Source organism: Diuraphis noxia, unplaced genomic scaffold, assembly GCF_037042655.1.
Source record: "Diuraphis noxia isolate RWA-SAM2 unplaced genomic scaffold, SU_Dnox_SAM2 contig0001, whole genome shotgun sequence".
Taxonomy (NCBI): domain Eukaryota; kingdom Metazoa; phylum Arthropoda; class Insecta; order Hemiptera; family Aphididae; genus Diuraphis; species Diuraphis noxia.
Window position 1 is genome coordinate 33,273,909 of NW_028301711.1, and position 23,043 is coordinate 33,296,951.

Genomic DNA, 23,043 nt, shown 5'->3' on the forward strand with positions numbered 1-23,043 from the left:
GCTACAAGATTATACTGGAAAACCAATTGCTGGCTGCTTTTATTCAGAAGAAATATTGAAAACAAACTATCCTAACGATTATTTAGTAGAGAAAATTATACGTAAGAAGGGGGACAAAATTTTCGTCAAATGGCTCGGGTTCGATAATACACACAATAGTTGGATAAATACAAGTGACATTAGAAAATAGTGTCAGTCTAGCTGTAGACATGAACGTGTTTGGTAGTTCTCAGCCTAGTGAAACTAATAAATTTTTAGTAAATCTCGAACAAGTTGTTAAATCGTATTCGATTAAACTCGATAAAATTGAGCATTTACTTGAAGAAAATCATAAATCTATTCTATTTCAAGAGGAACAAACAGAAAAGTTAGAATTAACGTGCATAGAGATTACAGAGCATATGACAAGAGGCGAAGTATCATTACAATATATCAAAGAAAGTATAGATGATATTAAAAAAAATAATACCAGCTATACTGAGCCGTCTTAACACTATAGAAACTTATTATAAAGACAAGCCATAATGTCTTCAGCCATCTTGGACATGCAATGCGTTCTTGGCTTGAACAATAAGTACATGATTAAAGAAATGTCTATAGTAGACACAGAAACTTGGGCGACCCAACACTGGATTTTTAAACATTCAAAATCGATGGAGGATAACAAAATTCGTAAAACTAACAAGTGGCTGGAACGTAATTATCATCAACTATCTATAGAATACGGTGACATAGAGTATGAAGAAGTCGGTAGAATATTGAATTCATTAAAGTTCAACTGCATTTACGTCAAAGGCGAACAGAAAAAACAAGTTCTTATGGAGTATATACCACACGTCGCACTCGTCAACATTGAAGACTTGGGCTGCCCTCGTTTGGATCAAATGTGATGCATAGGCGTGCGCAGGCCTCTTTTTCAGGATATGCAGAAGACTGACAATAACGCGCTCTGAAAGTTATTTTAAGCTCGTAAAATTCTGATAATATGTATACACAATTCACAAATATTGAAAAACCTACTGTTTAATTAAAAAACTATTTTAATAAATACCATTACACAATACAAGAAGTATGTATTTCGCAAATACTTGGTAGTTGATGATAACTGATAACTGGATGTTTCAATTTTCCAGAGTCGATGTTCACCCCTCACAGAACTTCAGGGTATGCAGCTGTATACTCTGCATACCCCCTGCGCACGCCTATGATGTGATGACGAAACTTTACCTTGCTGTATTTTTCATATGGATTTTAATCCTAAACAATGTACATTTTACAAAGTATTTGCTATAAGAAAATGGTTTATAAATAATTCCTAAAGATTTAATTGTAAATATACAATATTTTTATTTATTTTTTTGTCATGTAATAAACATAATAATATTTTAACAATGGTTTTAACTTTTTATTTTTTACGCTAACATAATATATGGTTATAATATACAAATTATTTGAGTGATATTTACAACAAAGCTAAACGTAAACATACATAGAAATTAATTAAAACAAAAATATATAGAGAAAGTATTTACAGATTAATATATACAATTGTATAATACAAAATTGTTTTTCAAATTTTAACTATTTATGTACAAAGTATTTATAAATTTACACAAGGGCTAAAATTCAGTGTCTGCCATTATTTCAACCAACTCTGCGTCCCTATATTATAAATAATATAAGTATAATAATTTGAAAATTTAAATAATTTAAAAACTTGCTCTAAACTATAATGTCCATGGGCTAGAGTATGCACTTTATCTTCAAGTACAACCCTCTTATCGTCATAGTTATTGTACGTAATTTTGTTGGTTCGAATTGTTGTCAATTGGTGATTGAACGATCGTATAGATATATTTGGCTGTCTATTCGCAACAGAGTCCATACCTTCAAACAAACATCGTCTGTGATCTTCAAATGTCATATGATTCTTGACAAAATGTCCTCTGACACCCTTCGCCCTAATCTCTTCTTTGGAAGAATCAATCCCAATCTTATACGAGTAAGATTTTGAGCGAAGCGCACAAAACTCTGTCATTATATCGCCATTGGTCTCATCTGAAAATAGTCCCGGAATCTTTTTTTTCTCAGCAATATAACAGGGATGGTCCTGGGGTAGCTTTGACGTGTCCATGCGATCAAGTAAAATTGGGTTGTTTACCATATCTTCATAGAAATCATCGGTTTCAATAAAATACACTAGTGAATCTACGATAACATTATTATTATTAATGATATATCACTATTTTTTTTTTTAAATTTATTAATTTACCGGTGTCAGTGTACATCAGCTCGATTTTATCGCCATAGTGTTTTTTCATAACATTGTAATGATAGTCATACATCAGTGTCTTGCTAATGTCCAGTACTGCGAGTCCTGTGAAAAAAATTTTTTTTTTTTATAATTTTAAGTTAAGAATATAAATGTGCGTATAATACATGCCTGTATATATAGGTTTATCGAATTTTATGATTTTATTCTCCAATGTTATTGCACTCAAGTTTTCGTTATATGCCGTTGCGTGTTTAAATGTTGTTTTATTTATAAGTTTCCGTAATCTATCATCACTCGATACCAATTCTAATTTTATCCTACGACGAACCTGTTCCATAGTCTTTCCTGTAAAGCACAACATTAGTATAAAATCTTTATCACACTAAATTTATACATACCAAAAATTGCATTGTTCATAAGCTTGAAGAAATCCTTCTCAAAATCATTCAAAGCTCTCTTCCTCATCTCCGTATTTAATTTAATGTAATCGGCTAGCCATGCTGACTGATTAAATTGTATTACTCTATGCACCTATAAAAAAGGAAATTATTGTAGAAATGTGATAAAACAAAAATTTAATTAAAAATTACTTTGTTAACTATCAATCCGTTTTTAATGGCTTGCTGTAGACTTCGATAATGAACAATATAATTCTTTTTCGTCTCGAAAGTAGCCATCAGTTTTTTCACTTTTGAACCTACAGGTATGCTGTTTTGAGGTAGGAAAGGTAGATCGTTATGCAAGTCATGCAATTCTTCCGGATACGTCACGTCAACTTCATATATTCGACCGATAGGGGAGGTATCGTCCAAATCGTTTAACCCGTTCAATGTGGGCTCAACCCAGTTGAAACCACCATATGACATGTATTGTGACATGGCCCATCCGTACAGATTATTACCTACAACATAATTAATATTTAAAAGGAATTTACTTAAAAAATATAGGTATATCTTTTACTCACAGTCTTGATATACCAGCCACGAATTTGGTTTTGTTGGGTCAAAATCAGGTGTCTTATAATTATTGACCTTGGCATATCGCATGCTCGCCTGAACTAATCCACCACGTATACCTTCAGAAAAAAAAAATTTATTTATTTACTTTTTAACTTTTATTAAATACTCACCATTTTCAAACATTAACAACATATCGTAGTCAGTCAACAATTCCAACTTTATTGCAGTTTGCTTTAGCATAGCGTCAAAGCTATAGGCAGGCGCGGTAAAGTAGTATGCCGGGTCTAAATTGTATGCTTTCATACACACATCACGAAAATTTTCAAAAATGTCTGCCAGTAAAAGCACATCAATTTTCAAATACAAATCAGAATATTCGCCAAGTGTTCGACATCCAAAGTGATCCCAGACCTCGGTTGCAAACTGATATTCACTATCTTCAATGTTTTTTTCCATCAATGAGCTATAAAAGTCTTCCTTTGGTGGTAAAGTTGTTTGCTCAAGCTTGGACTAGTTATCCGTATATTCATATGGGTATACCCCCTTTCGGGTAACCAATGGCATATCCTCGGCAGAAAAATGCTTAGATGTTTCACAGAATTTCGAAAAATCCGGCGTCAAAAGATTTTTAGCTAAATTATCCAACTTTGTTGCCATAAACCTACACGTATCTACAAATCGTATGGTAAACGATTTGCTAATATATTTTGAAAACGTTATAAATTTTTCCTCGCTATTAGGAATTACTTTTATTGTTTTTGCATCATATCCCAATTCAGTGACTATAAAATGAGCATCGTAATTAGATAAATTATGAAAAAAACATGGAACGTATTTAGGCTGTTGTAAACTAATATTACATTTAGAATATAATGTCTGCCTAAATTTTCCGGACAGGTGACAATGATCGCGGACTTTCTCATTTTTATTAAGGATACATTTACAAAGATTACACTGATTATTTTCATTATGCCTACGTGTATCTTCATCACTCATACATATTGGAACATTTGTCTTTAATAACTCTTCAATTTTTAAACCTACTTCTACAATACTATTTACAAAATGCCTTGCAACCTCCTCTCGATTATCACTACCGCGATAAATAACCGGTGAAGTCGGTATATTGAATTTTTCAATAAGCTCCAACGGTACGCCTTCAGATACCTTTACTACAAAACCATAACTCATATAGGTTTATGCCTATGTATTATTGTCGTATTCTTACCCCTGCACTCATCGGTATTTATTAGTAGCGCCTCAAAATCTCCATAAATTGCGAAAGGGTGACGTTGTGCATTTCCCCACGCTTTAAATTCAAGCGTTGTGTCAGCTTCGGGCATAATGGGAAGAATAGGTTTATGTGACCCGCAAATAAGTTTATGCTGTTGGAGAGCTAGCTGTACGCTTAACTTATATTTTAAATTTTGGTTATCAAATGACGTGAAACACCGTTTACAATAATATACCGAATGACCGTGTAAGGTAGTTTGTGAACGAATAAGACGTGAAAAACTTGAAATATATACATAGTGACTTTTTTCGCCGTCACTGAATAAAATTATATCGAAATGGTTTGCTTTTTCATCATCTACGACTTTTATTGGATATACGTGACTACGTTCTAAAGATATTTTTTTAACTCCGTAAATATTTACAGACACCCCCGGGTTATTTTTTTCGAAAATCTTAACTTCACACCATGGAGTTAGGAATGATAAGCCTGTGAAATTATATTTGTTCTCGTGTTGGTAATAATTTTCGCCTACTCGATGTTTATTTGGACCTGTCACGTGCTTTGCCAAAATTGCCCATTTAAAACAATATTGATCATTGTTTTGAGGGTTAATTGTAGCCCGTTTATTAATTAAAGAAGGTGGAAGCTTAATGTAGGATGAGCCAGCTACAGCGTAATTATCAGTTTGATCGTTAAAAGAACTATTATCTTGTGTATTATTAGTATTGTTATCGGTATTATTATTATTATTAGTATTATTTCCGTTATCAATATTTCTAATCGGGATTTGAATATTTGGAGTATCGCCCATGGGTGTGTATTTGTAAACTGTCAATAAAAGTCCATCGATAGATTCCAAAACATAACCACTACCCTTTGCTACATAAATTTCCTCCTCGTGTAATAATGTAGTAAACGCCTCATCTATTAATAAAGTTATATCTGAATCGATAAAGATTGGCCTAGCCGATGTCTTGAAAGACCTGTTTTGTGAAGAGTTTTCTACATTAGGCTGACTGTACGTTGCTTCTAATTTTAAATTAAATTTAATTGACGATATGACAACAATTGATTTTAATAAATCAACAAGTTCTATTTTTAACGATTGGAAAAAAGAATTATAATTTTCGAAATTGATTAGATTTTTAGCGTAATACTAAACGATTTTTCGACCGTGTGCGGATTTAACTTCAACAAAGCCTAGTTTATTAGATAAATCCATTCGAACCTTTTTCGATTTAATGCGGGATGCTGTGTTTTCAACGTGTACACGCTTTCCCCCTACCGTAGCCATATCAGAATCTGCTTAAAAATAAACAGAAATAAATAGTGGAACCTAGCACCAATAATAATAAAATCTTACTTTTTGTATTGCATAGTCCAGTACTTTCAGCAATATCCAATACTTCTACGCACATTTTATCGTTAAAATCTTCGGATGGTATATTATTCACATACTGCCAAGAGAGACCTGCTGGCTGGTCTGTTATACTCAGAGTGATATTGTTTTCACCCCGGGGCGGTCGAACGTGACCAACAGCTTGTAAAATAAATATCAAATTGAATTTTTGGAGAAAAAAAAAATATATTAAAATAAATATACCGTGAATGTTTTTCATATGTCTGTTCAGATTAGACTTGGTACTTAACGTAGCATTGCAAATAGAGCACGAAAAGCGAATTCCTTGGTGTATGATTTTGTGTCTGATCAAACTATCTTTACGCGTGAACGTCGACGGGCACTGGTCACAATTAAACATGTTGATTAACGTTTAAAAAATTAATAACACTGAGAAATACTCGAAGACGAAGCGTATACAGCGGTTTAAAACGTACTGAAGGACTGTGGGTTCTTTTCAGAATTTATATAGACGAAATATATCGGTTTAGTGGAAGGTATTAATATCGGTTTTAATGTGTTTTTCACTAATAGGTATTTTAATATCGAAAAAATTTAATATATCCGATCTAATGGCAGGAAATGTCTCCTATTGTTAAGATGGTGCATTCATTAGGATGTTTTGTGTACACAGCTGCAAGCTATTAGTATCCAAATGAACGCTGGACATAATATGACAAACTAATGACCTGTATAGTCCGTGTGGTTTAAATATTTTTTAAATTTATTAAATCAAGATATAATATTTATGAGTAGTATATATATACCATTCCTAGCGCACATTTATTTTATCAGTAAAAGATCACAAAGAAAACAATGTGCAAAAAGATCAGACAATTGAAATGCAATATACAATTGCAAAATATTTTTCATAGAACTTATGATATAAATAATTGAAAATTGAATTGCAATATTCCCCAAAAAAATTTAGTAATAACATCAGAAATATCATAACTAATATTCCTTCAATAAAATATCATAAATTAAATAATTGATATAAGTTCAGAATAACATCAGAAATGAAATAACGAAATGTGTATGGGCCGGGAACGAACAATAATAGGCCGTGCGCCCGGTTACCAAAATACTTCGCGCTTAATAAGTATTATACTAACACACCGACCGACCTTTGTAAATTTGTGTTAGTTGTATATAGCTCAACTAGAATTGGTTGGGTTCGCCGCGCAAATACTAGTGAGCTATGTAATGTGGTGGTGTGTAAGTGTGTATATATGTTTGTGTGTATACTTAAATCTAAGACGAATAGGTAACTCTATAATAAATAATGGTAACTCAAATGCAAATATGGTATAAAATATGATATAATAATAAAATAAGCAAATTACGGCCCTTTTGGCCCAACAAGTAAAAAATGTATATAATAAACCAAAATGCCGGTTCGGCAAAACCAGGTATAAAAGGTGTATATAGATATGAAAAAAGTGCAATTATATAAAAAATCACACTAAAAGGTATACAAAAACAAACGTGATAACTATATGGTCCTTATGACCGAATAGAATAAAATATTAGTATACAGGTATATGATAAATAATAAAAAGTAGTTAAGGCCCTTCTGGCTCAATAACACAATTATAATATATAAAAACAGCTGTTAGAGCTGAATGCTCGGGTAATTGATATAAAAAATACATAGCCCTTTTGGCTCAACAGAATAGATGTTACAATACTTAATAGTATAATAATAATAAATAAATAACAATAAACAATAACTCACGGCTTGTCGGTGCACTGCTGGCCAGCTGCTACCTAAGCCTATATACACTAAATAAAATTCACACCCAATAAATATAATATAATTACAATGAAATTAATGACTAGTAATGTCGCACACGTATATAATATAAAGTAAAAGATATGGCGATTACGCGTATATAAATTCACGCAACAAATATAAAAGGCATAATAATATGACAAAAAATAATTATAAGTTAATAACAAGAAATAGCAATTCGTGCATAAAAAAGAATATATTATTCGCAACGGCCTAGCATCACGACGACGGACGGAGGAGAACAAAATTGCGGCGGCCGTGTTAAGCTGCGCGCACCGGTGAGCCGGCGGCAGTAGATAACGCGCCGATACTAGATTCGCATAATATTATATAATTCACAAGACACAAAATATAATTAAAACAAAATAAATATAAAAATAACGGCTGGTGCTCGCGAGTGTTTGTGTATGTGTGTGATTATGTCGATCGGCTGTTCCTCCGTAACCGATAGTATTTTACTATATTATATTATATTAATTTATGGCGGCAACAAAATGAAATCGAAAAAAATAAATTGAAATACAAATGCAAAATAAAACTATCATTCTCACCTGAATAAGTTGAGCGTCAAAAATAGAAATGAAATACAAATGCAAAATAAATCTAACATATTCCCTACCCCACTCTCGACTACCATATACAATATTATTTTCGTACAATTTTGCTTTAGGATTTAAGAGTTATACAATTTTTTAAATATTTCTGTTGAGCTGTTGAACTAATGCCATAATAGATTTCTGATAGGTAATAAAAAAGTCGAGCCATACTTTCAACTATCTAGTTTCGACTACCTTAAACAATATTATTATACACAATTATGCTTAAGGATTTTAAAAGTTATACAATTTTTAAAACATTACTTACACACAATTTTGCTTAAGGGTTTTAAAAGTTATACAATTTCTAAAACATTACTTATACACAATTTTGCTTAAGGATTTTAAAAGTTATACAATTTTAAAACATTACTTATACACAATTTTAGTTATACAGTTTTTAAATGTTCCATAGAGATGTCGATTCCTGTTGAGTTGTTGAACTAATGCCATAGATTTTATAGGTTGAGTTGTTGAGCTGTTGGAAATTGTTTGAGTTGTAGAAAAAAATGCTATAAATGTTGCCAGTTGACCTTAACATCTCCAAAATCAGGATTGTTGGAAAACTTGAACAATGCTTGTAAAATATATTAGTGATAAATAATATTATTCATTAACATGTTCCTTAAAATATATTACATTATTAGGTGTTATATTCCAAATTGCTAGATACTAAATAAAGAAATTGATTTGTTTTTTATTTATTTTATATATCAATGAATCTGTAATGAGTTCAATAATTAATAATTTACAAAACGAAATAGATGTTCCTTTGAGAAGTAGTTTGGTTGAAGGTTTTCTAAGTGATTTTAATGCTATATTTTCATATGATAATAATGATATAGAAGTAATAGGAACTGTAGATAAGCCTTGGTTTAAAGCTAAAGATTTATTGAATATTTTAGGTTATAGTGACAATAAAAATACATTAAAAGATTTTATAAGAAATAATATTCCTGATAAATATAAGAAAGAAAGGGGTGGATGTATTGGACCCACCCACCCCTCATCTCATACTAAAAAAACAAATAAAGATAAAGAAATATTTATTTCAGAAGCGGGTTTATATAGGCTTGTAATGCGATCAAACAAACCGAATGCAGAACCATTCCAAGACTTTGTACAGGACGTATTGATACCAAATATTAGAAAACAAATAATCCAAAATATTAAATCCGAAAATAATTCATTACGTAACGATATGCAAATTGTTATCAAAAAACTAGAATCTATGGAAAAAAGTCATGAAGAAACAAATATTAGATTGGATGACATAAACAACAAACTGGTCAAAACCTTACCTGATCGAAATGTTGATCCAAATGATAAAGAACTAAAACACTACTATATTTTATTTAAAAATAAAAATTCTTCAAACGAATACATGTTTGTAAGAGGACAGGAAAAATATACAAAAACTAGAAAGAATTTATATAAGACAGAATTTGATATAATTATAGATTCAAAGAAGAATCCTAATCCCATAGATTTAGTTAATAGACTTAAGGATTTTGTTAAAAGAAATTGTTCTGATATTATAACTTTTCGATCAAATAAAATAATATTATTGGATTATTCGGAGAAAGCATTTTTAGAATTAATAAATGAATTAGATAACGAAAATTTAACGTTTAAATTAATATTCTATATTTTATTTTATTTTATTAAATATAACTATTTGAGTTTATAGAATTTATAAAATTAAAAAAATGAAAAGATGGAATTTTTAAAAATAAAAAATATAGAATTTTTAAAATGTTTGGAAAAAATTAACAGATTAAGAGACATAGATTTATATATATTTATAGAGAAATTAATATACGGTGAACTAAGTCAAAATGAAATGGAAATGTATAAAGATTCTATTAAGGAATCAGGTGTTGATGAGTTTTTAAAATATATAAAACAACAAATCCAACCTAAATGTATACATTCATCGTTGAAAGATAAAAAAAGAAATAATATTACATCCTTAATGTTGGAAAATTATATAATATCCCATCAAAAAAGTAAACAGTTTTTAGACGATTTGAATTTAAAAATTAATTTAAAAATTATTCCGGGTAAAAACATCATTGTTAAGAACGGAGAAATTGTGAATATTATTTTAAATGATTAAAATGAATATAAACAATCAAGAGAATATGCAATTTTGGATTATAATTTAAAAATAAAAAAATAAAAAATAAATTGAGTTTGTAATTGGAAAATATTATAGAAAATGAAATAGATATGGATTTCAAAAATAAAGATATTCTTAAAGTATATAAAGATTATCATCCCTGGGATCGAACTATACTATACGATTTTTCAAAAAAGTTATTTTATTTTCAAAATCCCGTACAATATTCAAATTCAACCTACAAGCCTTTGGAAGATTATATTTATAATAAAATTACAGATTTACCAGATTTCAAAAAAGAATATTATATGACGAAAATAAAAAATATTAATGCTCATCTAGCTGTTTTAGATAGACAAATTGAAGACGATTCCATAAGACATTGTGGTGAAGTTTTTGATGCTATGGAGCTTGAAATATCTCTTATAATTTAAATATTATCATTTTAAAATTTTATAATTCTAATAATGTCGCATTATTAAAACTTGATTTAAATTTGGTAATTTAGTATTTGATTAGCATTCCTTAAGATATAGGTACTATCGCAAAATTTAAAAAATAAAATATTTTAAGACAAATAATCTTGAGTATGTTTAGCCCAAATAATATAAAATATTCATAATAAATCTATAGAGTTGTATTGCAGATGTTATCTGTTCATGGATGCCGGATTCTGCTCAAGTTTGGAATAGCTGAAAAATAAACTTTTTACACAATTAGTAAAATGTATGTATTATAATATTTAAGAATTCAAGACGAATTGAAATGTCCATGTGCCGCTCAATGTCATTATATAATTATTATTCTGAATTAATTTATATATTCGTTGAAAATATTTTCAAAAACACTTAATTAAAAACGAGAGTCTAAAATTTGTAAAATTTAGCGAGTTAAATCAGAAAAAAATACCACACATCTTCCCTCGAATTTATCAAAACTAAATATGGTGAAAAATTAACTGTTATTGTAGATAATGAATTTAAGCTAGCCCTACCCGATAGACTCTCTAAATTATCAAAAAAAGATGTTCAAAATCTTAATTTGGATAACAATTATAGGATATTGACAAATGGTCATATTCCGCATTTGATTACATTTGAAAAATTATTGTGATTTAATTTAATAATGTTGACTTAATTTTAACGATCATAAAATTATTTTTAGAACAATCCAATAATTTATTTTAAAGAATCTAATATCTGCAATTGAACATGTGTATAGTAATATATGTGTAATAATTAATTAATTTCAAGAGATGGGAAACTTGAAAACATAATCTTATAAAATAACTAATGCATTTAATACATAATATTTTTGAATGCCCACATTCCGCAAGTAAAATATTCTTAATAACGTTTACTCCTTAACATATACAGATACTCGTTTATAGAGCAGATATATTGAGTAACACAGCATGCCTTTATCTTTTCCGTTTTATAGGAAAGTGGCAATAATAAATTCGAAATCGTTATTAGTTGTATTATATACCAGCACGTCTTTAATTTTTTCGTTGATAGAATAAAGACAATAATTCGGGTTAATTACATTAACGAAATGCAAACATTCGAAAATTGAGTTTGTATTTAAAAAATTTGATAATACATAGATTATCATCCATGGGATCGTGTTATAGAATACGATTGTTCAAAAAATCATTTTATATTATTTTCAAGACCCAAAATATACTAATACAAATATATATGTTTTTGACAAATATATTTATATATTTTTGCGTAGATTATATGTTATATTACGAATAATATATATTATAGTAATAATATTTAAAATAAATTTATGTAGAAATAATATGTAGGTCAAACAAACAAACATTTTATTATTATAATAAATTATCTATGTGGTATTTTTACTTATATGAGGATATCCGTAGATATCGTGTGACATAGTAGGAAGTCTATCGAATATTCTAGAACAAATTCATTATTTAATAAATATGATCGACGAGCATAATTAATTCACACTCGCCGGCTGAACTGAAAAGTTGTTGGTCGCATAGCTGGCACTCTCCCTGAAATTTGTCATGCAATAGCGAATTGACGCTAAATCATGACAGACGTAGGGGGGTTCGAGTGTTACATCAAACGACCAACGGACTTGCTGTAACCACGGATGGAAATCCATCGCAGGATTATAGTAAGTATGTAAATATATTTTTATCGAAATATTTTAATAACCAAAATAATTATAATTTTATTAAAACAACTTTGTCGAAAACAGTTTGTAATCCTTGGATTACAAAAGGAATTATTGCTTCTATAAAAATACGTAATAAATTAATTAGAAAAAAACAATCCTTAGGATTGTTTTAAAAATCAAAAATTAGGCACTATATCAAAATTTTACGTGAAAATTATTTTATAAAACAAATTAATATTATTCACAAAAAAATCCTAAAATACAATGGGAGTTACTCTGCAATTATTTAAAAATTAATAAAAAGAAAACTGTTATCGACATTGATTGTAATATATTAAATAATCATTATGTAAATATAGGTCCTAATCTTGCTTCTAAAATACCTTCTGTGGAAGCCAAATTTAAAACTAAATGCAATTATTCTGTTAATTCTATATTTTTCGAATCAATTACTCCAGATGAAATAATACTCAAAATTAGTTCTCTCAAAAATAATATAGCTCCAGGTTCCGATAAAATTAGTGTAGAATTATTAAAATCCAAACAAAAATCTATATCTGTTCCTTTATCATGTATGTTTAATTTATTTGTAGAAAAAAATTGTTTTCCGAGTGAATTTAAACACGCTGATATTGTATCTATATATAAAAATGTTGGAAGCAAGTTAGATCCTAATAATTATCGACCAATATCCTTAATATCTAATATTGCTAAAATCTTTGAAAAGTGTATTTATACAAGAATAACAAATTTCTTAAATAAATTAATTTACTATCTAGCTCACAATTTGGTTTTCGAGAAAAAAAGAGCACAGAAGACGCAATATCTAAATTAATTTCACATATTAAAACTGACAAAAAATATAAGCTTGTTGTTTTCTTGGATCTAAAAAAAGCTTTCGATACGGTTGATCATAACATATTGTTATTAAAACTGGAAAATATAGGTATAAGAGGAGTTGTATACAATTTGCTTAAGTCTTATTTGGAAAATCGAACATGTTGCACAAAATTAGGTAAAACAAAATCTGATAAAAAATTAATTACTTGTGGAGTTCCGCAAAGAACTTGTCTTGGGCCTTTATTATTTATATTAACAGTTTAACAAATATTAAATTAAACGGAAACTTAGTGCTTTTCGCGGACGATACTGCCTTAGTGGTAGATGCAGATAATCCGAAAGATCTATATCGAAAAGCAAATAACGATCTTCTTAAAATTAAAAACTGGTTAATGGAAAATAAATTATCTCTAAATATCTCCAAAACGCAATTTATAGATTTTTCGGAAAAAATAGACAAAAACAACAATTTAACAATTCATAATTACCATTGTAAAAATACTTTTAATATTCCAAATATTTGTAATTGTAGGAATCTCGAAATTGTTGAGGAATATAAATATTTAGGTGTTATAATTGATCGTGAACTTACCTGGAAATTTCAATTAGAAAAAATAATTTCCAAAATTAATAAATCATTACCAGTTCAATCTCATTTACAATATTCTATAACTATTTGGGGAGATTCCTATAATTTAAAACAACTCCAAAATTTACAAAACTAATTGTACTGATTGTACTAAGGCAGAGTATACAGATTTTTTAAAACTTGATTCTATTGCAACATTAAAAACTGGTAATGATTTATTAATTTTGGAAATTATTTTTTCTAATTGAAATTTCCAGGTAAGTTCACGATCATATAAATATAGGTTCAGTCACATTACATGAAAGTAGCTTCGGATGGCTCGTAACAGGAGAACTTTCTAACTACCATACATCGACACTTTTCTCAATGGGTCAAACAATAGAGGAAGATTGGAAGGTGCTCAGCAGCATTGAAGATACAAGCTATGGCCGAGCATCAAAAGCGAATAAGAGATGTCAAGAAGAGCAAGAAACACTCCAACATTTTAAGCAACACACCATCCGTGATGAGGAGGGACGTTTTATCGTACGGCTTCCCACCAAACAGGCAATCAGTGAATTAGGGGCTACATTACCTATGGCGACCGCACGTTTTTTGAATGTTGAGAAAAGATTACAACATGATGAGCATCTGAAGGCCGAGTACATACGATTTATGAACGAATATATTGAAATGGGACACATGGTTCAAGTAATGGACGATTCAGTTCAGACGCGGAATCCCTTCTATCTACCACATCATTCTGTAATAAAAGCATCAAGTTTAACTACAAAGGTCCGAGTGGTTTTCGATGCCTCTGCCAAAAGTACATCTGGCATATCTCTTAATGATGTCTTGAGGTGTGGTCCAGTTGTTCAGCAAGATTTATTTTCAATCCTCATTCGCTTCCGCAAGCATCAATTTGTCTTAACTTCGGATATAGAAAAAATGTTTCGCCAAATAAAGGTGGCAAGGGAAGATTGGGACCTACAAAGAATTGTTTGGAGATCCAGCCCTGAAGAATTACTACGGTCGTACCAGCTAACTACAGTCACGTATGGAACAACTCCTGCCTCATTTCTGTCAACCTACTGTCTTATAGCACTCGCCAAAAGTGTTGAGAAGGAATTACCGAAAGCTGCAAAGGTGATTGCCGAAGATTTCTACATGGACGATCTAATGACGGGAGCCGATACAGAGGATGACTGCTGTCGGTTGCAAATAGATGTTAGCTCAGTGCTAAACTCAGCAAAGTTACCATTAAGGAAATGGTGTTCTAACTCTGCATTTGTTTTGCGAAACATGTCCAAGTGTGTTGACGATCCTTTGTTCGTATTAGATATAGGAGACGATGACACGGTCAAGTCACTCGGGTTGCAGTGGAAACCAGTCGCAGACCATTTTCAATATGACATCGTAGCAAGATCATCAGAAGGTGCGTTATCGAAAAGAGCTATACTCTCTGACCTGAATAAAATTTTCGATCCACTTGGGTTCCTGTCGCCAGTTTTAGTGAAAGGAAAAATATTCTTACAACAGCTGTGGTCTATGAAGATAGACTGGGATGCACGGCTTCCGGTAGATATTCAGCAAAGATGGATTCGTTTTTATGATGAGCTTGAGCAGCTAAAGGAATTGTCCATTCCCAGAAAAGCTATTCCCGAGCGCACCGAGATCATAGATGTACATGGATTTTGCGACGCCTCGGAGGAAGCATATGGAGCCTGTATCTATATTCGTACTCAGAGCGGCGATGGAGAATGGTATTCCAGACTTCTATGCGCTAAAACTCGAGTGGCCCCACTAAAAGGCAGCACAATCCCACGCCTTGAGTTGAACGGTGCATTATTATTAGCGGAGCTGGCCCAACGAGTTGCTGAGTCATGGCAAATCAACATTCATCAGTTCAAGCTTTGGACGGACTCAACTATTGTACTAGGGTGGTTAAATAGCCAGAGCAGCCGGCTAAAAACATATGTTGCAAATCGAATAGCTCAAATCATGGATGTTACAGATATCAACCAGTGGAACCATATAGGAACACATGAAAACCCAGCGGATATCCCTTCAAGAGGTTTGGGGCCACGGGAGCTTTTAGAGGCAAAATTGTGGTGGAAGGGGCCCACCTGGTTGGAAAAGAATGAGAAAGATTGGATCTTTAATCCAATAGTCAACACGAATGAAGAGCTACCTGAAGTACGTAAAGTGAAACTAGTACTTGTAGCAAACAACTCAGTAAATGATATATTAGAACACTACTCAGAATGGAACCAAATGCTACGAGGAATAGCTTGGCTAACAATCTATTCAAAGTTCCTGCGTAAGAAGATCAATGGACCTCAATCTTTAAGGATACATGACTTGAACGAAGCGAGAAAAACGGTGCTAAGAATGGTTCAAGCTGAGTGCTTTAGCAAAGAGATCTTTTCGCTAGAAAAAGGACAAGAAGTACCAAGAAATAGCAAGTTACGGAGTTTGAATCCTTTCCTGCGCAATGGTTTAATACTGGTGGGTGGAAGACTCAACAATTCAGACATGGCGGATAAACATAAGCACCCTGTGGTATTGCCTGCCGCTCATAAAGTAACCCGTATGATATTTGAAAAATACCATCTGGAGCTTCTTCATGGAGGACCTCAACTCTTGTTGTCTGAGGTAAGGCGTTTATACTGGCCACTGCTGGGTCGAGTAACTGCAAGGTCAGTGGTATGGCGTTGTGTTAAATGTACGAGAGCGCAGCCACGTTTTAATCACCCAATGATGGCAGCGCTCCCAAGAGATCGAGTGCAGTGTACTAGACCTTTCACAGTTACAGGTGTAGATTTTGCGGGACCAATATATATTCGAAGTGGATTGAGACGCGTGGCAGCTAAGAAGGCTTGGATTGCAGTATTTGTTTGCTTTTCCACAAAGGCCATACATTTGGAGTTAGTTGACGATCTTTCGAGTAAGTCCTTTATAGCGACATTGCGTTGTTTTATGTCTAGAAGAGGAAAATGTGCTAAGATTTATAGCGACAATGGAACAAATTTTGTCGGCGCTCAAAAGGAGTTAGTTTCAATGATGAAGAAGGTTAGTGTTGACTTAGAGAAAGAAGGTATTGAGTGGCATTTTAATCCACCGGCTGCGCCCCATTTTGGTGGTATATGGGAGAGTGCAGTCAAGAGTATGAAACATCACCTGAAGAGAGTTATATCCGATCATAAGCTTACAAACACAGAAATGCGTACACTACTATGCTAAATTGAGGCTTGTCTTAATTCAAGACCGTTGACCCCCCTAAATAGCGACCCTTCAGACTTGGCCGTATTAACCCCATCTCACTTCTTGATTGGAGGGGCTATGTTGTTACCGGATGAACCAGACATATCCAAAGAAGAGCCTAAGGGCCTACGAAGATGGCAGCTTGTGCAAAATCTAATGCAAACGTTTTGGAAGAGGTGGTCAAAGGAGTATTCACCGCAAGCTCAAATTCGTGGCAAGTGGACGAGTAAGAGCGTGCAACTAGCAAAGGATGATGTTGTAATCATAAAGGATGACTGTATGCCTCCAGCCAAGTGGAAGTTAGGTATAGTCGTGGAATTACATCCTGGCTCCGATGGTACAGTTCGGGTTGCCACACTAAGGACAGCAAACGGGACGCATATGCGTCGTCCAGTCATCAAGTTATGTAGGCTACCGACGGACAAGGACAACACAACAGTTGAAACCCAAGACTTTCAACGGGGGGAGAATGTTGCCGCCATAAATTAATATAATATAATATAGTAAAATACTATCGGTTACGGAGGAACAGCCGATCGACACAATCACACACATACACAAACACTCGCGAGCACCAGCCGTTATTTTTATATTTATTTTGTTTTAATTATATTTTGTGTCTTGTGAATTATATAATATTATGCGAATCTAGTATCGGCGCGTTATCTACTGCCGCCGGCTCACCGGTGCGCGCAGCTTAACACGGCCGCCGCAATTTTGTTCTCCTCCGTCCGTCGTCGTGATGCTAGGCCGTTGCGAATAATATATTCTTTTTTATGCACGAATTGCTATTTCTTGTTATTAACTTATAATTATTTTTTGTCATATTATTATGCCTTTTATATTTGTTGCGTGAATTTATATACGCGTAATCGCCATATCTTTTACTTTATATTATATACGTGTGCGACATTACTAGTCATTAATTTCATTGTAATTATATTATATTTATTGGGTGTGAATTTTATTTAGTGTATATAGGCTTAGGTAGCAGCTGGCCAGCAGTGCACCGACAAGCCGTGAGTTATTGTTTATTGTTATTTATTTATTATTATTATACTATTAAGTATTGTAACATCTATTCTGTTGAGCCAAAAGGGCTATGTATTTTTTATATCAATTACCCGAGCATTCAGCTCTAACAGCTGTTTTTATATATTATAATTGTGTTATTGAGCCAGAAGGGCCTTAACTACTTTTTATTATTTATCATATACCTGTATACTAATATTTTATTCTATTCGGTCATAAGGACCATATAGTTATCACGTTTGTTTTTGTATACCTTTTAGTGTGATTTTTTATATAATTGCACTTTTTTCATATCTATATACACCTTTTATACCTGGTTTTGCCGAACCGGCATTTTGGTTTATTATATACATTTTTTACTTGTTGGGCCAAAAGGGCCGTAATTTGCTTATTTTATTATTATATCATATTTTATACCATATTTGCATTTGAGTTACCATTATTTATTATAGAGTTACCTATTCGTCTTAGATTTAAGTATACACACAAACATATATACACACTTACACACCACCACATTACATAGCTCACTAGTATTTGCGCGGCGAACCCAACCAATTCTAGTTGAGCTATATACAACTAACACAAATTTACAAAGGTCGGTCGGTGTGTTAGTATAATACTTATTAAGCGCGAAGTATTTTGGTAACCGGGCGCACGGCCTATTATTGTTCGTTCCCGGCCCATACATTATGGTGACCTCGACGTGATATTATCTTATTTTATTACGTATATTTTATATATTTTTAAATCCTATATTTCTGTGGTATTTTTAATTGGTATATTTTATAGTTGCGTAACTGCATAGTGATTAATATTTCAATTCTTTAATCTATTATCTTTTATTGCGAATTATAAATTATAAATATTATTATCAATTTATCGTATATAACAATTTGCATTTTAATTTGATATCGCATTATTTTTGATACTAGATCATATTTATTTTGTTGTATGCGTGTATTCAAATTCTATTTATTATATATATATTGAGCTTTCTAATAAATTATTAGCATCTGTCTTCGTTACAATCATGGTACTCGACGAATCGTCGCAGAAAATGCTAACGGACCTCAAAAGAAAGCGGGGCGTCATAAAGGCATCGTTAAAGCGAATAATAACATTTGTAAACAAATTTGATCCCGTCGAACATGCAATTTCACTCCTCGATTTTCGACAAGAAGAGCTTCCGCAGATAAATCGAAAGTTCGATGCTATTCAATGTGAAATTGAATTAATCGCAGTAGATGATATAGAAGACGCTGAACAAGAAAGAGAAAAGTTTGAGGCTGATTATTATAATATAAGATCCCGTATACAAGAGCTAATAAATACAGAAAGACCAACTAGTGCGACAGGACAGAATGTGTCATTTGGAAACACCTCAATTAGCAATCGAGTGCAACTAGCTCCTATACCATTACCCAAGTTCAACGGCAACATTCAAGATTGGCCATCATTCTACGATGTTTTTATAATCAGATAATAGGATACTTTGCAGTTTTGTGTGCTCAGGTACATGGTATAATATGTATTGCCCTTTAGTCGTAGCGCAGTGGTGATAGACTTGTTATATTCTTCATATAAAATTATTTTTTCGTTCATTAGTCTACTTTCAGTCATATACGCATAAACATATATACGTTTTTTTTTTTTTTTATCGCCAATATAAATTATTTTGTTTGTGATTATCGCATCTTTCGCCGGAAAAAACGTAAGTAATTTTTTTTTACATTATTCATAAATTATTCAAGGCTTACGTATAACTTGATTTTTAGATGTCTAATAATTCATCGCAAAGTATGCCGTGGTTTAGAGGAGATGAGTTTATTGGAGTTCTCGCACCGGTAAGTTTTAAATAAAATTATTACTTAAACTCAATATAATATAAAATAATTTTTAATTAGACTCAATCCGAAGATAGTGGGTACTTCACCAATCAAGACTCACAGACAAATCGTTCGTTGTCGCCGGATGCTTCGCCCGATATTTTTTCAGCAGATGAAACAGTAAGTTGTTTATATCAGTAAGTCTATAGTTTTTTAATCCATTACATAATCTGCTTTTAGCGGATTAATAGCCCATCGCCAAGACCGCCATCAAGTCCCGTCATAGATTTTAGCCAGTGCGGACAACGATTTGTGTTCTCACCAATCCTAACCTAACCTAACCCTCTTGTGAGACGGGATCCTCCCATCAGATATTCTGAGATGGTAAGTTTTAAATAAAATTATTACTTAAACTCAATATAATATAAAATTATTTTTTAATTAGACTCAATCCGAAGATAGTGATCGAGAGTCTCAGATAAATCGTTCGTGCTCGCCGGTTCATTTGGATGCTTCGCCCGATATGTTTTCGCCTACAACACCGAGACCATACGCGCTGAATTTGATAGATGCCCTGGAATTTTCTCCCTCGCCACCACGACAATCTCAAATAGACGAATGGCTTAGATCAACTCCGATTTCACCTAGTATGTTAAACATAGTACATCCTGAATATGACTTACTCATTTTCGGGAGGATATTAAACACATCCCAAAATGAAACTGGTTGGGCAGAGGATGGCTACAATGATATCCTGGAAAATCATATGTTAACAAATGAGGATGAATGGTACAATGACGGGGCTGAAGAGGTGTTGAATCTCCATATGGATGCATTTGAATACCACGAAGGTGAATTATGAAAACTAATTTTTTTTAAATATATTTTTATTATGATAATATCATATTTGACACTACACATAATATTTTATATTATTTTTTTTTATTTTATACTATGATTTTGTATTACACTAAACCTTATAATATAATAAATATATTTTTATTTTTAAATCTCGTCTAGTTATTTGAGTGAAAATAACGCCAAGGGTTTAAGTGATCATGTGGCCTAGTGGGTTAAAGCGTCTGTGTTATAAGATGGGGGTCAAGGGTTCGATCCTCGATTAGTTATTTTGTAGTTTTTTTTCCCCGTCATATATCAATTGCACGGATATATATGATAATTGGTAACATGATAAGTGATAACAATAATATGATAACGTGTGATAACATAATAAGTGATAACGGTAATATATGTCTCGCACGTACGCGGGAGGCGGGATGGGGGAGGTGGGATGCGGGAGGCGGGAGGTGGGATGCGGAATGCGGGATGCGGTTTTTGAATCGGCTAAAAGATACTACTCATAACGATGTTTTAATTTTTTTTCCCTTTTCCAATTTGTTTATTTATTTATATAAAGAAAATCCCGCATGCTCCGATTTTCGAATCTCGGCTGTGGGTTGGCGACCTTTACCAGCCTCGTCAATGTACACTCCACGCCGAATCTGGGTATGGCCTCGTGCGAGTTGTTACACATGAGTTAATATCAAACTAGTGGTGGAAAAATGAACTACGGCGTTTGCTTAAGAAAAATAAATAATTAAATTTTTATAATATATGTAAAATATTTGAATACACTTAAAAACACTTTAGAACTCAGCCGACAAAACACAACAATACACATAGACGGTAATACACGGACTGGCTTCGTTTTACTGAATGCACTACTTTTTGTCTGGTAATCATCGACAATACTCAGACATGTCTCGAATATGTTCGGACATGTCTCTATAGGTGTGTAGTCGTACAGATGGATAATGAGGTAAAGGCGCGAGAAAAGGTGTTAGGGATAGAATGGAATGTGTGTACTTGAAACTATGTGCGAATTTGTGTGTGTGTGTGTGTGTGTGTGTGTGTGTGTGTGTGTGTGTGTGTGTGTGTGTGTGTGTGTGTGTGCCATGAACGAACAAATGACTGGTTAACTACCTATAATGTACTTAATGGAAAACTAATGTGTGCTATATGTGGTATCGTGTGTATTTTCATACGTAAAATACCACAACGGATCGATATTATAAAATTGTATACCAGAATATTATATTTAAAAAAAATTTCATAAGGGGGAATAAAAGGGGAAGTAATGTATTTGATTAGGAAGGGGTAAAGTATGTGTTGGTCACGTGTAGGATCTGGCGGCGTGTGACGAATTTATTTATGTTGCGGGTTGCCTGTATTGCTTAATTATTGTCGGTTTCGGAGGAGCTTGGGAGGAGCATGTACTACGAATTGCCTATACAGAGGAGCCTATGCTTTTACATGTAAAATTTAAGGGGGAGGAGCTCCAGAATGCTCTAAAACATACTACTAAGTTCAAATTTATTTAAAAGAAAATTTACAATTTCTTCAGTTGTTAAAATTGTAAAAACCGTTTAAATTGTATAGCTAAGGATTGAAAATTTAAAACAGGGTTCCGCGGAAGTAGTTAATTCTATTGCAAAAAAAAAAATCTGAAAACCATTCAACCACATTTTTCTTTATAGTTCAAATTTGGATTAAATTACACATCAAATAATCAAGAATAACGAATTTAGCTATAGTTGTATTTTAAAAATATTATTCGTGGGTAAACTTAAATTTCTAGAGTATACTATTTATACATTGTATTCTAATATTAATAGTTAATATTGTTAATCACTTATATTGATACTTTATAATAAATTGTATATACCTACTATGAATAACTGAGTGAGTTAGGTTGTTGGGTGCCTACATAATGAGCCTGATTTGATTAATTTGGAATTATTTTTATTGGAATCTACTTTTTTTTTTTTTTTTAAATAATAATATAATTAATATAGTATAAGAGTATAACTTATCCTAGACTGAGAACCCGTCTCCACTCAGAATCGTTTTTCGTATACAATTATATTATATCATTAAATTCAAATTTAATACCATCCATTACAGTAACCCACA

General features: G+C 32.2%; 3 protein-coding genes across 3 annotated transcripts; 2 read left to right on the forward strand and 1 right to left on the reverse strand.

The window, feature by feature from the left end:
- Nucleotides 1–1,619: 1,619 nt before the first annotated feature.
- Nucleotides 1,620–3,153, reverse strand: LOC107172501 (uncharacterized). Its single transcript, XM_089217826.1, has 6 exons — nucleotides 2,866–3,153; nucleotides 2,674–2,806; nucleotides 2,444–2,620; nucleotides 2,273–2,377; nucleotides 1,722–2,208; nucleotides 1,620–1,662 (listed from the first exon to the last, which is right to left on the reverse strand). The coding sequence occupies exons 1-6, from the start codon at nucleotides 3,151–3,153 to the stop codon at nucleotides 1,620–1,622; spliced, it is 1,233 nt and encodes a 410-aa protein (XP_089073952.1).
- An 11,179-nt stretch (nucleotides 3,154–14,332) lies between these two features.
- LOC149060572 (uncharacterized) lies at nucleotides 14,333–17,188 on the forward strand. The gene has a single exon (XM_089229627.1). The coding sequence runs from the start codon at nucleotides 14,333–14,335 to the stop codon at nucleotides 17,186–17,188; it is 2,856 nt and encodes a 951-aa protein (XP_089085753.1).
- A 2,086-nt stretch (nucleotides 17,189–19,274) lies between these two features.
- LOC149060573 (uncharacterized) lies at nucleotides 19,275–19,727 on the forward strand. The gene has a single exon (XM_089229633.1). The coding sequence runs from the start codon at nucleotides 19,275–19,277 to the stop codon at nucleotides 19,725–19,727; it is 453 nt and encodes a 150-aa protein (XP_089085759.1).
- Nucleotides 19,728–23,043: the final 3,316 nt, after the last annotated feature.

What these genes read in the sequence shown, in the direction of transcription:
- LOC107172501 (XM_089217826.1), bottom strand. Translation starts at nt 3,153, where the DNA reads ATGTCACAATACATGTCATATGGTGGTTTCAACTGGGTTGAGCCCACA. An exon ending in CGATAAACCTATATATACAG is followed by an intron (nt 2,378 to 2,443) that starts GCATGTATTATA and finishes TTTTTTTCACAG; the next exon opens with GACTCGCAGTACTGGACATT. An exon ending in GCTGATGTACACTGACACCG is followed by an intron (nt 2,209 to 2,272) that starts GTAAATTAATAA and finishes ATGTTATCGTAG; the next exon opens with ATTCACTAGTGTATTTTATT.
- LOC149060573 (XM_089229633.1), top strand. Translation starts at nt 19,275, where the DNA reads ATGGTACTCGACGAATCGTCGCAGAAAATGCTAACGGACCTCAAAAGA.
- LOC149060572 (XM_089229627.1), top strand. Translation starts at nt 14,333, where the DNA reads ATGGGTCAAACAATAGAGGAAGATTGGAAGGTGCTCAGCAGCATTGAA.